The 16,430-nt window shown below is 52.0% G+C and overlaps 1 protein-coding gene across 1 annotated transcript in view; it reads right to left on the bottom strand.

Moving 5' to 3' along the window:
• Nucleotides 1-16,430, bottom strand: part of GALNT14 (polypeptide N-acetylgalactosaminyltransferase 14) — a 187,150-nt gene that overhangs the window by 41,372 nt on the left and 129,348 nt on the right. Inside the window, exon 3 of the mRNA XM_081100654.1 lies at nucleotides 3,639-3,737. Within this exon, the coding sequence (XP_080956780.1) occupies nucleotides 3,639-3,737 (99 nt within the window). The remainder of the gene's footprint in view (nucleotides 1-3,638; nucleotides 3,738-16,430) is intronic.

Below are 16,430 nucleotides of genomic sequence, written 5' to 3'. Positions count from 1 at the left end.
TATTACCAGGAGTCCTTGTTTTGCAGAAAAGGAAACTGAGGCAGAGAGGTGAAGGAGCTGGCCCGGGGTCACGTAGCTGGCAAGGGCAGAGCAGCCAAATCTGGCCCCAGAGTCCGATTTCTTAACCACCTTAACCTGATAAATTGCTCCTCTAAATCTAGGACTTTACAAAGAAGCGACAGTGAGAGACTCGGGATATGAAGTATTGATCATGTGGGCTCCAGAGCTCCCAAAAGAGGCCCCCAAGGACAGGGACAACGCTGGGTTTCACATATACACAGGGACCTGCTGCAACACCAAAGATAAACCATTTTGCCAGGTTTTTCTCTCTCCTTAAGTGAGAGAAGTCCCCTCACTCACCTAGGCTGTGATTCTCTCCCTCCCCCCACTGCCCACCCCATCATGCTTCTACTTGGCTCTGAGGGTCCCATAGGGGTCTTCCCAGCCCCTCGCCCTCCAGCTAACTCAGGAGCTCAGGCCAGAGAGCTTGGGCACGCGTGAGCAGAGAGGCAAAGACCTGGCCCAGTGCTGGGAGGAGGGAGGAGAGGAACAGTGTCCCACCCCCACCTCCCCACCCCCAGTTCCTTGAGCCTCTTTCCTTTCTGAGGGCCTGGCAGCAAAGCCATCAGAATTCTAGAACATTAAAGATGAAAGGTGCCTTAGAGAAGACCCTTTCATCTCTAGTGAAGTGATGGGAAGTGATTCTCAGTCAGTCCCTTCTCAGTAGTGGAAGGAGGTTCAGAATCCCAAGGAGTTAGTGATACCTGGCCATGGAAGCTTCTAGAAATAATCTTCGCCCTGACCGGTTTGGCTCAGTGGATAGAGCATCGACCTGCGGACTGAAAGGTCCCAGGTTCGATTCCAGTCAAGGGCAGGTACCTTGGTTGCGGGCACATCCCCAGTAGAGGGTGTTTAGGAGGCAGCTGATTGATGTTTCTCTCTCATCGATGTTTCTAACTCTCTATCCCTCTCCTTTCCTCTCTGTAAAAAATTAATAAAATATATCTTAAAAAACCAAAAACATTTAGAAATAATCTTCCTTGCCTCCCTCCCTAAAACCCACTTCCATCCAGCCTGCTGCTGATGTAAACACAAGTCTGTTCACACGTGGCTTTCAGGCCCCCAATCTGCAGTTTGTGTGCATTACACTGGGGCCTGAGCCAGGGGCCCGGCTTACATCGGAAGTCTGAGAGGCAGCACACAGGTCCACGGCTCTCCGCAGAATGCCCAGCATCGGGTGTGGTCTGGCACTTCATGGCTACCCTCTGAAAACTCTGTTGATGGCCCCAAGCCCCCTCCCAGAGCACAGGGCACCAGGACGTCGGAGACAGACCTCCAGGCCGGGGGACAGAGGCACTGGGACCACAGCCCTGGCTGCCTCCCACTTCCACACAGAACCACAGGATGTTGAAAGGAGAGTCCTGGCCCCTGTCCCCCATTCACCACACACACCCGGACTTCAGACTCCAACTGGGGCCCCAACTGAAGTGAGGCGCTCTGTAGACTTAAAGCTCAGTGTACATTTAACATGTTAATGTTACTATAAAGTATCGTTATTACTATAATGAAGAGGTGGAGGAGCAGCTGGAAGAGGAGAAATATGTCTTAGAACGAAAAGGGCTGAGTCTGAGGGCAGCAGCTGAAGTGCTCCCAAGAACATAAACAGGGAAGCTGGGGGGGCCTGCAGCCTCCATGTTATAACACCCCCAAAATGTTCCCGAGACAACCCCAAGAGGAAGGTTTATTGTGGGGAATGTGACAGAACTTGAGACATCGAGTACACTTTTACCACCACCTTTACCGATCTGGTTCCTGACCTGCTCACGGTCACAAGGCTAGGAAGTGGCTGGGCAGAAACTTGACCCCAGGTCCTCAGACTCTAAGTGTGGTGTCCTTTAAGAACCCCTCAGCCTCTTGTCTTTGGAGTGCTCACTAGGTGTGCAGAGAGAGGGATGGCTAACATTGATCAAGGGCTGGCCCAGATCGCAGTCCCCTAATGGTGAGAGTGTGAGTGAGTGTATGTGAGTGTATGTGTGTGAGTTTGTGTGTGAGTGTGTACGAACGAGCAAGTGTGTTGAGGAGGTCAGAGGTGTTTGGCATCAGAAGACTCCTTGAAGGAGGAGGAGCCATCCTGGGAAGGAGCTTCTCTCAGAGGCTACAGTGTCCTCATGGAAATATCCAGTGGACACGCCCAGACACAGCCATGTGTGGCGGGCTGTGGCTGGCACTTGGGAACCAGTACCTCTGCTGCCGTATGCTGCTCTGCCTGCAAGGCCCCAAACCTCTGTTCTCCCTTCACCAGAACAGACCCGGGTAAATGGGACCACCTCTCGCCCCCTACCCCCCTACATACCCACCCCACACTGCTTGCAAGTCCGAAAGGTAAGTTATTAGTCGACTGTGAGACTCGCGGTGACACCTGACAGTGACCGGCACATTTTCTTGTCAAAAGCTGAAGTTTTGTTGGAAATAGAATTCAAATCAGGTGGCTTGTGGGATGGACGCAGAAGCCAGGGCAGACAGGGCAAGCAGCTGGTGGAAGGACCCAGCCAGCCAGTCACCAGGACATCTGGGCAGCAGACAGAGCTGCTTCCGTGGACAGAGGGGAATGTGGGACTGAAGCCTGTGTGTTTGGGCAGGTCCCTCCCTACCCTTCAAAGGGATACACTGACCCTGCACAGTGGACACTCATCATGAGTGACAGGTGTCACAGAAGACTTGGTGCCCGCCATCAGGGGGACCCTATTGCTGACTCCCTCCTGCCATTGGGTGCTTCCCCACCTGCCAATAGCCATGCAGGTGGGGCAAGGAGAGAGAGAAGGTGTGGCTTATTGATTGAAATGACAAGAGACTTTGCTGTGCTTGGTTGTCTCCTTCTTAGGCACAGAGAAGGGGAGTCAAAACAACAAGGACCTCCTAAGAACCTGGCAAAAAATTCCCGGCCAGGTCTCTGGGGCCTATCTGTGTTTTAAGGAGGGTTCTGCACGGGGAAAACACTGGAACTTCTGCATATCAAACATGCATGCAGGCCACAGGCCACACAAGCAAGGCCCTACCTATCAGAGCAATGGCAGGGCCCAGACTAGGCCCTGAGGATGGATGGAGAGGCCCAAGAGGGAACAGGGCTGAAACAGTGGTGGCTGAGAAAGCAAATGTTAGCCATTACCGTCGGGCTGCTCCGGTTTGCACCATCGGCCCTGTCGGGTGTGGGAGGCTGTGGAGAGGCAGGTGCTGGGATAGGCAGCACTTGGCAGACCCCAGTTCTAATCCCGGCCTGATGCTGGGGGCGGGTACATACTCAGCCTCTCAGGCTTCCGCTCCTTCGGCAGCCATGAACTTAGAACTCATATTCGAGAGGCGGTCAACACAGTAGCCAAGGGCAGGACTCTACCAGGCCCTCCATGACCCTCAGCGACCTTCTGTAAGTTACTCAACACCTCAGGCCTCCATCTTTCCCTGTGGATTGGGAGCTGTGAGGAGTGACCGAGTAGATGCACCTGGAGTGTGTTGAACAATGCCTGGTGGGTGGTTAGAAACACTTGATATTCTTATCACAAGGCCAGTCCCCCCCAGCAAGCAAACGAGCCCTCACCAAGTGCTGGCTCAGGCTGGCTGAGCAGCCTGGCAGACTGTCCTACCTGCGGATGGTCCTGAGCAGGGTGGAGCGGGCCTCGTTGTGGAAGGTGATGATGATGCTGGTGGGAGGCAGGTCCCTGCAGTACATCAGCAACGTGCATCTGGGGAAGAAAGACAGGAGACAGCTATGACCTTTGGGGGCAAAGCAGATGGCAGGGACCGGGACCACGGCCATCGTGTTGATCAACAGCAAGGACAGATGCCTGGCGTCCAATGGGGCAAGACCCCAGGGCCTCACCCAGCCCGACCAGGGGCAGGGACGCTCCGAAAATGACTGAAGCTCAATTTCCTATCACCCTGGGGAACCTGGGCTTGGAGCCAAATTAACCTGAGATTCAGAACATAAATGTGGGATTTCTCCCACACCCCAGTTAGTACCCAGTGGTTCCTAGAGCCGCACAAACCTGCCCCCAAATCTTGGGCTCTGCTCCCCAGTCCGGGTCCATCCAGCTGGCAGAGCCCCACCATGCTAACCCCGACCTCCTGCCCCACACACCAACATCTGGCAAGTATACAGAAGCTGAGCCCTCAACCCCCAGCATAAATAATAGAACCTGGTCTCAAAAAAGCATTCATTTCCACGTGTCCAGGATCATTTCGTATGACAATTACATCTGGGGTACCTTCAATTTAGTACCTTTCTGCAAGTGAAAACTGTAGCCCACAGCCCAGAAATTACTATAATAACGAAAATAAACCTGCCGAGAGGGGCTGGTGCCACCAGGGGCTGTCCCTGCTTCTTGCTCTTTCGGGGGCTGTCCAATCACACGGAGGGATATTAAACAGGAAGTAAATATCAGGTTTGGTGAGTTAAACATTTCCTTTCTTCATATTCCAATTTCTCCCTAGGTTTTTAATTTGGGGTCCAGAAACCCAAGGATGGATTTCAAGGGGGCTGTGAACTCTTTGAAATTGTTTGAAAGCTGCGTATGCAAATGTGCTCCCGCCCTTTGTAGGGAGATGGTGCATAGTTTTATGTAGATTCTCAAAGAAATCTGTGGCCTAAAATACTTAAGAGCCTCATTCCTAAGCCAGTGGGCCTGACGTCCCTTTGGCCTCACTGGTAATTCTGAACCCTTTCCCCTAAAGAGCGAAGACTGAGAGAACTTTTGGGATCAGGACCACCCTCCCACACAAGGGTCCGGGCACCATGGCAGCTGTGGGACCCTGGGCAGACCACCTGCCTCTCCAGGCTGCTGTGCGCTCATCTGTAAGACAGGGCTCTCCTGCTAAAGGTTCTCACAGCATCAGTAATCAAAAGCTTTGGTTAAGGCTGACTCTCAATAGCATGGTCGATTTAAAGGGAAGGTCACAAATATGCTGCAACTGAAGCTCAAGCTGTGGCTGCAGACCCGAATTTACCTTTCTAAGCCTCAGTTTCTTTATCTGGAAAGTGGAGACAAGTTTTTCACTTGTAGACTCCTCCCCGCCCCAGATTATTAATAGGTGGCTGACAAATAGTAACTCATTTATAGCATCAAGTTCAAATCCGCAGACTCCTCCTCCATTGGGTGGAATCAGATCTTGCAGGGGCTGGAGAGGCATCTTTGGTGAGTGGACTGGCCAATGCAATAGTGGGTGAGGGGTGCTGGGAGGCTAGAGGAGGAAAGCGAGCAAAGGAGGTGGCATCAATGTCAGAGAGGGGAACCTGCGCTGTGATGTCCATTTGAATCCTGGGTCTGCCAGGCACTGCTGTGTGCCCTTGGGCACGTCATTTACCTTCTGAGCCGCAATGTTGTCACCTATATATACAATGTGGACAAACACCTCCCTCCTGGGCTTGTCCTGAAGACCGCAGGCATTGCAGGCAAAACACCTGGTGTCCCGCAGATGCTGCGTAAACAGCAGCTAGAATCATCACACTGAGGCCGAACCAGCCTCCGCGCAGTGTTCAGTATTTCTGAATGAGAGCCACGAAGTCATAGTCCAGAAGAGGAAGGGGCTTTGGAGAGAGCCCAGGCCAGTCTCCTAAACTGGGCAGAAATTTGTGGCGTAACAAGCCTGGGTTGTTCTCTCCTGGGCCGCAGCCCTCCAGCATCCTATGCACAAGGATCAGGAATTCTGTAAGCGCCTGGACCATGCACAGGCTTTGGGAGGGCAGGTAGCCAGGCGGTGCCTTAGACCTCAAAGGCATGGGCATCTTGCTCCTGGGACTTAGCACTATCTGCTTCCTGCCCCTGCTCACGGCTCCAGGTACCTGGAGTCATCCTTTATTGTGTCTGATGTCATGACAGCCTCTGAGAACCTTTACTCCACAGATAAGAACAACTGAGGCTCAGAATCTTGCTCAAGGTCACACACCAGCAGAGTGTCTGCGATGAGCTGAACCCAGGTCCCGTGACCTCTCACCTGGCAAGTGTCCCTAGTGTCCCACTGTGAACCCACCCTGGTTAAGGCACAGAGCTGGAGGGGCTGGTGCTGGGTGGGGCGCACCTGCCTGAGCCCTGTGCACCAGCCACCTCCCCTCTGAAGCCCAGATGGGCCACAGCCCTGCCTACAGACGAGCACAGGACACAGGCAGCAACAAAGCCAAGGGCTGAGAAAAATTCTTACAATCTGACGCAGTGAGGAGAGGCGGCTCTCTGCGAGAGCAATCTAAAAGATTAATCAAACAGCGAGATCTATTAGGGACACGAGGGGAATGAGAAAGGCTGCCAACACTGAGATTTGGCGCCGGCAGACGGACCAGAAAGCATGTTTATAATTTATTAAGGACCCCGGGGGTTTCGCTGGAGAGGAGAGCCAGTGAGCAGAAAGGATAGGCGTGGGGGTGGGCCAAGGAGGAAGGGCGGGACCACCGCTGTGTTGAGAGACAGGTGCCAGCCCCGGGCTGCCGTCCCGATTGCCACAGAAGCTCCTGAATAATACACACCCCTCTCAGCTGATTTTCCACCAGCGGCTTCTTTTTTTCTTTAAAGTAAGAGTCTATGAAGACTCTTCATTTTCCTAAGTTCAGCTGGGTCTCAAAATGCTTCCTGAACCACCAACTTCTTGAGTGTTCAATGCCACTTATTGGCAGAGGTTGCTTCCCAGAGGGGGCTCCGAGATGCTCACGCCTGGCCTGGGGTTGGAACTTCTCCCTCTTTCGTCTCTTCCCATCTCTCCACCAGCCAATCACTGCTCCCTGCCACCCCTACCCCCCACCCCTGCACACGTGCCAATCCGGGCATGTCAGAAACTCACTTAGTGAGGATCACTGTCAGTTACACAGAAATATAAAGCTATGTACATGCCTTTCCTTTTACTGCACAAGCTCATTAAACTGACAGCAGCCTGTAAACAGTGTTATGAGGATCACCCCTCCCCCCCCCACTTTCTCAATGGGCAGCAGGGGCCCCCGGTGGCCTGTAGGGTGCCTACTGGGGCAAGGACCGGGGTCCTCTGGCTCCCAGACAAAGTCTCCCTCCTACAGCACGCTGCCCTTAGGGAAGAGGAGACGTGGTCATAAAGTATAAACATTGGGGATTTTATTCTGGAGCACAAAATCGGAGGGAGTGGCAGGGAGGCAGCCTCAGTAACTATGAAGCAGGGGAGAGCTTGATTATTATTATTAAAACTAGAGGCCCAATGCACGAGATTCGTGCAAGAGTAGGCCTTCCTTCCCTCCGCTGCCGGCACCGGCTTCCCTCTGCCACCCAAGCTATCCTCACAACCCCAGCTTCGTCCGGAAGGTCATCCAGTCTAATTAGCATATTACACTTTTGTTATTACAGATATGCACGCAAAGCAAAGCCGTTCTGGCTCCTCCAGATCTGACAACGGCCCTGAGTCTGAGAAGACAAACTCTTGGAAGGGGTTCGGGCATCCCAGAGGGGAGACTGAGGGCAGCCACATAAAGGGGAAAGGTCATGCCACATGGGGTAATGAAACCCCAACAGGCCTGTGGTGGGGCACATGGGGTCAAATCTTCCTCCCTGCGAGCCTGGCAGCGACTTGACTTCTCTAAGCCTTAGCTTCCTGGTTCGTAAGGGTGAAAATACCCACCTCAGGGAATGCTTTAAAACTATTCCCAGTGACCCCCACTGCCAGGCACTGTAGTGAGCACCTCTGAAGGCTCCGAACAGCCCGACGAGGGGCTACTGTTCAATGGGGTCACTCATGAGGACACTGAGGCAAAGGGAAGTGGTCACTCTCTGCAGCTAGTGACCCCTGGCTTGCTGGATGTCCTATCACCAGGCGACAGCATCTGCGTGCCAGCACGGGTCCCAGCACCCAGCTGTTACGCAGGCTCACTCTGTGCCCACACTCAAATCACCACCCCAACAGCAGTTGCTACTACGCTCTGGAATCCAGCGGTTGCAGTGACCTGTCCAGAAGGGAGGGACAGGAGGCCATCCCTGACGGGAAACCTCTGGCTGAGCGGCCACAGGGACATGCTAACAGGGGCCCCTACTTACTGCCCAGATGGAGCCAGAAAAGGTGAGTGGAGATGTGATTTCCACGAGGCCCCTTTCCAGGGGTGGTTAATAAACAGCTGCTCCTAAACAGAAAGCTGTGGTTGGTCCCTCTGACTCCTGGAGCTGCAGTGCACACTATGAGCTGAGACCCAGGCAGAGGAGACCAAGGCGTTCTCTTTCCGTGTGTCCCATTTCCTGAGCTCTACGGCCACAAAGGCCAAGGGGAATATAGACACGTGACACAAAGTGGGGTGGTTTCCTGGGAGAACACTGTCTGTCCCCTAAGGAGCAGCAATCTGTGGATTCCCAGATGCAGGCAGCAGGGTACATCCTCCCTCCCTCCTCCCCTCATTTCTCCTGCCACCAAAACTGATGTGTGTGAGGAAGAAAGGATGAGAAGGGAGAGCTCCTGGCCCAGGGACCTTCCCAGAATGCCAGTCCCCCGAGGACAGGAACAGTGAACATGCTGCCAGCATTTAGAATCGATTTAGTTTTTAGAGCTGAGAACACCTAATGCATTCCCAGCTCATTCTGTAAGGAAGCCTGCTCTTAGCTATTTGGGGGGAGATGGGGAAGGAGAGAAGACCTCAAGCTATAAAATGCTGCATCTGCGACTGGCCTCTAGGTTCCAGCTCAACTCTTTAGAAGGGTAAAACACAAACCGTCCAAAATGTATGACGACTGTAACACCAGAAATTCCCTTTAATCTCATTTCATGGGCAACACTGATACACTGTAAAGCATGAAATTTTTATTTCATGTCAATTTCCCTGGGATTTCACATGCAGATTAATTTGTTCGTCCTCATAAACATATACTGCCCCAGTTTCCTGCTTTAATAGCCACCCTTCCTTCATGTTACAGAAATCCTCCAGCCCATGAAAAACACTTAAAATAATAGTGAGATCTGCTATTCCCCGACACTTGCCACGTTTTGAATTGCCGAGCATGTTATTAAATTCCAGGATACTGGGAGGGTTTAAGTGGGGGCAGGGCAGGGAAGTGAGCTGCATAGAAGTTGATTGGGCGCCGTGATGGACAGCTGGTGGCCCCCAGTCCCCACCTCCTTGTGTGACCTCCTCCCAATAAGTGTGAGCTGAACCTGGCTACTTGCTTCCAAGGAACAGGATATAGCTAAAGTAATGGGGTGTCACTTTTGTGATTAGATTACAAAAGACTGTGACTTCCGTCTTTTTGGCGTGCATGCTTTGGTGAAGCAAGCTGCCATTCTGGGGAACCCCATATAGCAAGGACCTGGGTGTGGGCTTTGGCCAACAGCCTGTGAGGAACTGAATCCTGCCAACAACCCCGTGAGGGTGCCTGGAAGAGGGTCAGCCATGCCCTGTGATGCCTGCACCTTCATTGTGCCTGTAAGAGACCCTGAAGGAAGGACCTACCTGAGCCATTCCTGAATTCCTGACCCACAGAAACTGTGAGATGGTAAACATCGTCATCAGCATAAGCCATTAAGTTTTGGGGTAATTTGTTATGCAGCAGTACACAACGAATACAGGCACTCTTAGCGACTAAACAAAACAAAACAAAAAAAGTCTACCAGGTTTCTCACATCCCAAAGGTAAATTCTCTTGGGTACCTGGTAGAAGAGCTATGCAACTGCATCATGACTCCACCCCCACTCCCCATGGGCTCCCAGAGTCCCCAAAGGGCCCTTCATTGATTCCTGGTGGCCTCCAAGGTAATGGTAGGGCCTGTCGATCATCCATCTTCATCTCCGGGCCTGATGTTGCTCCACATTCCCATCATGTCTTTATGGATTACTGCAGCAACTTCTAGCTGGCTTTATCCCCTTCCGATCTATCTTGGACACTGCAACTAGAATGATCTTTTCAAACTGCAAATCTTTATCACTTTTCAACACTGTCCAAATTTCTGTGGGTTTTTTTAAAATTTTTTTATTGATTTGAGAGAGAGAAACATCTATTTGTTGTTCCACTTATTTATGCATTCATTGGTTGGTTCTTGTATGTGCCCTGACCAGGGATCAAGCCTGCAACCTTGGTGCACCGGGATGATGCTATAACCAACTGAGCTACCCAGCCAGGGCTGTCCAAATTTCTCACAAAATAAAGTTGAAACTCCTAATCACAGCTTACCATCCCAGGGACCTGGCACCACTTCTGACTCCTCTCTTCACATCCTCCACGTTCTAGCCAGGTTGTGCCTGACTTGCTTTCTCCCTTTGGGCCTAGGAAGGCGCCGCCTCCCTCCCATGTGTCTGAAATGCATTCTCCTCTCTCCTTTCTCCTCTTCTAATCCTGGCTGGGAAGTTATTTCCCCTGGGAAGCAGTGCTTGACCTCCCAAGGCTTTTCCAATGGGCTCCCCCAGGACCCTGTACTCACCTCATCACTGAAAGTTATTGCCAAGTCTTGTCAATGTACTTTTCTCTCTCCTCTGCTGAACGTTAGCTGCAATGGAGGCAAGGACTTATTTGCAGCTGTAACCTCAGTTAGTAACCTAGCAGAGCGACTAAACACAGCAGACATACAATAAATGTCTACGGAATGAGGGGGGAGGAAGCAGCTGAGGCTTCCATGGGGACAAAGCTACCGGGGGAAATGGATCTTGCTAAGTTATGGGTGACACCAGCTCCATTGAGCTGCAGAGCTGTGAGCCGAGTGGGACACCAAGGTCAGAGTAAAAGACCAAATAAGTCACGAAAACTGAAGTTGGAGTATGAAGCCACCGTGGCAAGAACAGGGAGCCTGGGCTAAGGCTGTCCGGGCAGACATCTGGGAGTCACACGGTGTCTCTGAAGAGCTCTGACCCATTCTCTATTGCACTGGGCATACTCAGCCGTGTTTGAAAAGCCAGGATGTGCCCTAGCTGGCTTAGCTCAGTAGATAGTGCGTCGGTCTGCAGACCGAAGGGTCCCGGGTTCGATTCCGGTCAAGGGCATATACCTAGGTTGCAGGTTCCTCCCCACCCAGGCCCTGGTCAGGGTGCGTGCAGGATACAAAAAAAAAAAAAAAAAAAAAGCCAGGCTGTTCCTGTCATATACCGAAGTCCTCAAGATGATAAAGGAGACTTCCTTGAGTAAGACAAGAGAGACTGAATCCTATCTGATAGGCTCATCACTCTCTTCTCCCAGACCCGCTCTGTCCAATCCGGAGCCACTAGCCACATGTGGTTACTGAGCACTTGAGATGAGTTGAAATGGAGATGCATTGTAAGTATCAAATACACACAAGATTTCAAAGACTTTGTACAAAAAGAGAATGTAAAATATCTCAGAAACATTTTTTTTACATTGCTTATATGTTGAAATGATACTATTTAGGTACACTGGGTTAAATAAAATATATTATGAAAATTAATTTCACTGATTTCTTTTTCTTTTAACAATGTGACTACCAGAAAAAAATTTAGATTAAATGTGAGGTTCCCATCAATTTCTATCGGGCGCTGTTACCCTCGGTCATTCCTGAATCTTAGCTTGTATATAATACAATTTAAAAGTTCAACATTAGTTGTCAGATATTGGTTCCCAGATGTTGGGTTCTTTCATATAAGTAAAATAAAATTTAAAAATTAGCCCAGCTGGTGTGGCTCAGTGGTTGAGCATCAACCTATGAGCCAGGAGGTCATGGTTTAATTCCTGGTCAGGGCACATGCCATGTTTTGGGCTCAATCCCCAGTGGGGGTGTACAGGAGACAGCCAATCAATAATTCTCTCTCATCATTGATGTTTCTCTCTCTTTCCCGCTTCCTTCCTCTCTGAAATCAATAAAAATATACATTTTTTAAATTATAGAGACCATTGCTTGCAACATTTCACTCTGCAGGAAAGAATCTATAATAATAAAAATCTAATATGCTAATTAGACTGAACGGACGAAGCCGGGGCTCTGAGGGCTGTGCCCCTTGCATGAATTTCATGCATCTTGCCTCTAATATATTATAGAAACCCCATCATCTACTATCATTATTTCATAAAAGAAAGGGTATTTAAATACCAGAAAAGTCTGCAATCTCAGAATAATTTAAAACCCTTTAAATTGTAAAATTTAACTTTAAGAAAATGTCTGTCATATTCTTTCCTTCACCTCCAGCTCCCTGGGTCACGTCAGTACTAACTCACCAAATGGCATCTAGGGTTTGTTCCACTAATGATGAGCCTGTCTGGCCACCCTCTGCAGACAGCATGGATGCTGAGCCCAGAAGACCCGCCATCTCCACTCCTTGTTCTGGCAGCTCCAACTCTGTCCTTGATGCTAACGAGCCAGTCTGGTTTTCTACTCTCTGGTCCGATATCTTTTCAGGCTCTCCTGCTGCCCATGTAGTCACGTGCCATCTGGGCTCTCTCCTGACTTGCAGAACGCAGACACCTGTGGCTGAGCTGAGACCTCCTAGAAATGACCATTGCTCCAGTCTGCACCAGGGCCCCTTTGTTTTTCCAGACAACTAACTTTGGCCTCTTATGCTGACCAGCCCCTTCGAGGTGAGCGGGACACTGACATTTGGTGAAAATGGTGGAGGCGGCAGTGCCTTCTCTCTGGGAAGATGAGCTGTCCTCGGGGGGCTGCAAAGAGGCTTCTCTGGGGACGCCACCAGGTTCTGTGTTAGGTGCGACCAAGCACCACCCAGAAGGCAGCTGCGTGCACGCATGTGCATGTGCAACTGTGTGGGCACATGAGGGCAGAGTGTGCTCAAAAGGCAAATGCTGAGTCTAGCTGGGCCCCAAGCATGGAGAGGGCCAATTTCACTTATTTGTGAGATGTTTCCTAAAAAAGATTTCTCAGTGTCTGAGACCAGGGCTCCTTCCAGTCTTATTTTAGCCCTGCTTGAATCACATTCCTCAGTAGCAATAATAGGTAACATTTATTGAACCCTCGCTGTGTCTCAGGCATTCTTCAAGGGCTGTGAATCTGCACAGTCATTCTCTGCGGTAGGTGCTGCGACTCCTCTCCGGAGCAGACTGTGAGGTCACGGTCAGTGGGCAGCAGAGCCCTGGTGGAAAGCCAGAGCCTGGCTCCCGGCCCTGTGCTCTCACACGTTCCACCAGAAGGACCCCGGCGGTCATCCGACTCACCAGCTCGCAAACCCTTATTTCATACTGACCTTTCTCTCCGTCTTTGGTCTTGAAGGCCTCAGGCGAGAAGGTTCTGGAAAGATGGAAATCCCAAATCTGGGCTATCCGTCACCTGATAAAGAATGATGGCTCCCCTTGACAGTCTCGGAGCTGGTTCCTGATATTTTCCAGACCTTCCCACTGAAGAATTAGAGAAAAGTCTCCCTCCTTTTGCCTAGTGGGTGAAGAGGTCCTCGGGTTGAAGCAGCTGAGATAAGCCTTGCAGCCTAGTGACTCCGGAGATGTCACTGACCAAGCACACTGAGCTCAGGAATGGTCTGGTCGGGGCAAGTGTCCACGTCTCCTTCTCCAGGACATCACGAGGGTGCGCCCCTCTGGGAGGTCTGGGGTGGGAAGGTAAAAGGCAAAGGCTTCCCACACCTTCCTGCCCCTCTGGTCAGTCAACACATCCCTGAGTCAGATTTACTCCAAATTCGGCCACCATCGCTTCCGTGTAGTCTCTCTTCCTCGGCCTGCTGGACAGTAACAGCCTCCTTCCTGCCTGTTCTTCCACTTGCAGGCTCTGCCCTTCATCCCATTCCTCCCCATTTTCCACATTAAGCTTCATACTGCACTTCCTCACACAACTCTGTCTTCAGTAATTACCTGAAGCTAACCGTGCCCACATCTCAAGGCCTCCACCATCAGGTTAACCCCCAGCCCTGCCCCACAGTTCCCTCCGCCCGCAAACCCAGGCCACAACCTCCACACCCTACCTTCCGTCCTGCCAGCTTCCTTCCTAAGGCTGCCTCATTCTAACTGCTGTGCACTGTCTGACCCAGGTTCGGCTACTCCCACTGCACTTCTCACGGGCTGCCTGGGGCCGCACCCCCGTCCGCATGGCTGTGCTGTCTTCCCGGTGGGCAGGAGCCCCTTTTCAACTTTAAGTTCCTCTGGGCAAGTTGCTCAGCTGACTGAGTCAATTTCCTCATCTCTAAAACCAGGATCACAGCAAAGTTATTGGGGGGCTTAACTGAGAGAACATATATAAGGTGCCTAACACACATCAGGGGGATAGTTTGCTCAATAAAGTTGGCTGATTATGGTCTTAGATTTATGTGCTAACAGAGAATTCTTAGTTGAGCGAATGCGGTTTTAAATTTCCCGTGATTAGATTTCCCCCTCTGTTCTGAGAATTCATTTCCATGCCTGCACTCCCAAACCCTGATGTTTCAGAAGGTAGTTTGCGACCGCCTTGTTCCCTCCACCCTGCCCTGCCTTGTTCTTGGAGTGCAGCCCAACTCAGAGACAGGGGGCAGGGTGCTAAACCAGGACCTCTCCAAACTCATATTTACTCAGCAGACACTGGGGAGGAGGCGGGGTGCAGGCACTGTGTGAGGCTCTGAAGGGACACAAAGATCAGCATCCCTGCCCAAGTCGCTCAAGGTCTCCAAGGAGAGGGGAAAGCAAACGGGTGCTTGCAACTTCGGCTTAGGAGCTGTTGAGAGGGGAGCATGGGAGTGAGGTGTAGGTACAGTACTTAGCCTGAGCAGACAAGAGGTCTTCCTGGAGAGGGGACCCCGCCAGCTGGATTCCCAAAAGGCGCAAGGGCCTGCACTGAGAGAGCAGCAAAGATCTGGAGGCGTGAACCCTCAGGGACAGGCAGGCAGGCAGCTGCAAACCCCGGGCCTGGCTGGGGTGGACATGCCTTCAGAGGAGGGGTGAGCTGATGGCACTGAAGGTTTTGGATGAGGAGTGGTGTGTGTGCCCTTGGAAAGCTCTGGAGGACGAGGTGTGGAGGATGGGCTGGTGAGGGGCCAGAGGCAAGTAGGAGGGAAGCTGGGTCCTGCTGCAGTCCCCCAGGTGAGAGGGGACAGCAAATGAGCATGGCGGCCAGGTCAGGGGTCAAGAGCTATCTAGGAGGTAGACTCAACAAAATGAGGTAAGAGACGAATAGGACTCCAAGGATTGGGGCTGGGGTCAAAGGGTGAACGGCAGGGCTTGCTCTGAGATGAGGCAGGGGAGAGGAACGTGGGTGCTTGGTGTCTCGAGAGGCGGTCCAGGCAGACTCAGAGAGGCTCCAGGAAGGAATAAGTCACGTATCTGTCTGATGAATCAAGGAGAGACAGGGAGGAGTGGGGAGGCAGGAGGATGGAGCAATGCCTGCTCTGGCTAGCTTCAAGGTCATTGTGAGGGTCAGGCGAGGGCAGAGGGTGAGAGCTGTCTGAATACAATAACCTCCAATCAAATATACGAGTTTCCTCTTGTTACATCAGAAACACCAAGGATAACCACCAGGGGCATTTGCTAGGCCAGCTGGAACCGGTGCCTCAGCAGAGCCCTTCTCCCGCCACATCACACAGCCTTCAGTTAGCTTCGCAGCCGCCCTCAGGCCCCCGCCGATCGCATAGCTCCATCCCACTGTCTCACGGCAGCCAGCCTCCCTGCCACAGCTTCTCCCACCCACAGCTGTCATCTCCTCTCTGCTCTTTTCATCTCCCATCAGACACATTCTGCGCTTCCTGGCCCCGCCCTTCCGTCACTCCCTCTGCTGGCCTTGGCTTCTTTCCCCAGCATCTCAAAAGTATGAACTGCACCAGGCCTGCATCGCAGTTGCCTCATCGCTTACTTTGCCTCCCAGTTTTCAAAGTAAGTGTGACATTCAGGCACAAGTTAAGCGTTGGTGCAGGGGGCTGAGGCTGAGGCAGGAAGCTCTGTGCCCGCCTTGTTCCCTCCACCCTGCCCTGCCTTGTTCTTGGAGCGCAGCCCAACACAGAGACAGGGTGCTAAACCAGGACCTCTCCAAACTCATGCACATCCCCCCTCCCCCTCCGGAGCTGTCATCCTTCCGCCCTGCCTCTCAGCCTGCTTTTACCCACGGCTGCGGAGCGGTGAAGACATGGCAGGGCCTGTGTGCTAATGCTGATCCCAATACAACACCCATTGACTGCTCGTCACCACCACTAACACAGTCACCCAGCGTCACCCGAGGACAAAGACTGTGCCAGCCTTTGACACGGACTGCGGATGGGCCCCCTCACAGTAACCCTGGCACCATTATTATTCCCCTGAGGAAACCCAGGCTCAGGGAGTTTGAGTTCCGTACACAAAGACCAGGTAGTAACTGGAAGAGGTGCGCTACCTCCCAGCTCACACAGCGAGGCCTCCTGCTAACTATTACCTTGCCCAGGCCTCAGTTTCCTTCCTTGACCCCTCACCCCAAGGGCGACTGAGGACACTGGGAGCCGGGGATGTGAGAGCGTTTTGTAAAATCTCACATAATTATAAGGTGCGATTGTTCCTATTCCAAGGACTCCCGCTCAACTTCCCTCTGGCCTCGGAGACCATGTGGTGTGTCGCACGGACC

The sequence above is a fragment of the Myotis nattereri genome (genome assembly GCF_964212035.1).
Source record: "Myotis nattereri genome assembly, chromosome: 10".
NCBI classification, from domain to species: Eukaryota; Metazoa; Chordata; class Mammalia; order Chiroptera; family Vespertilionidae; genus Myotis; species Myotis nattereri.
The sequence above is the reverse complement of the archived record's forward strand: the minus strand, read 5'-3'. Positions and strand labels throughout refer to the sequence as shown.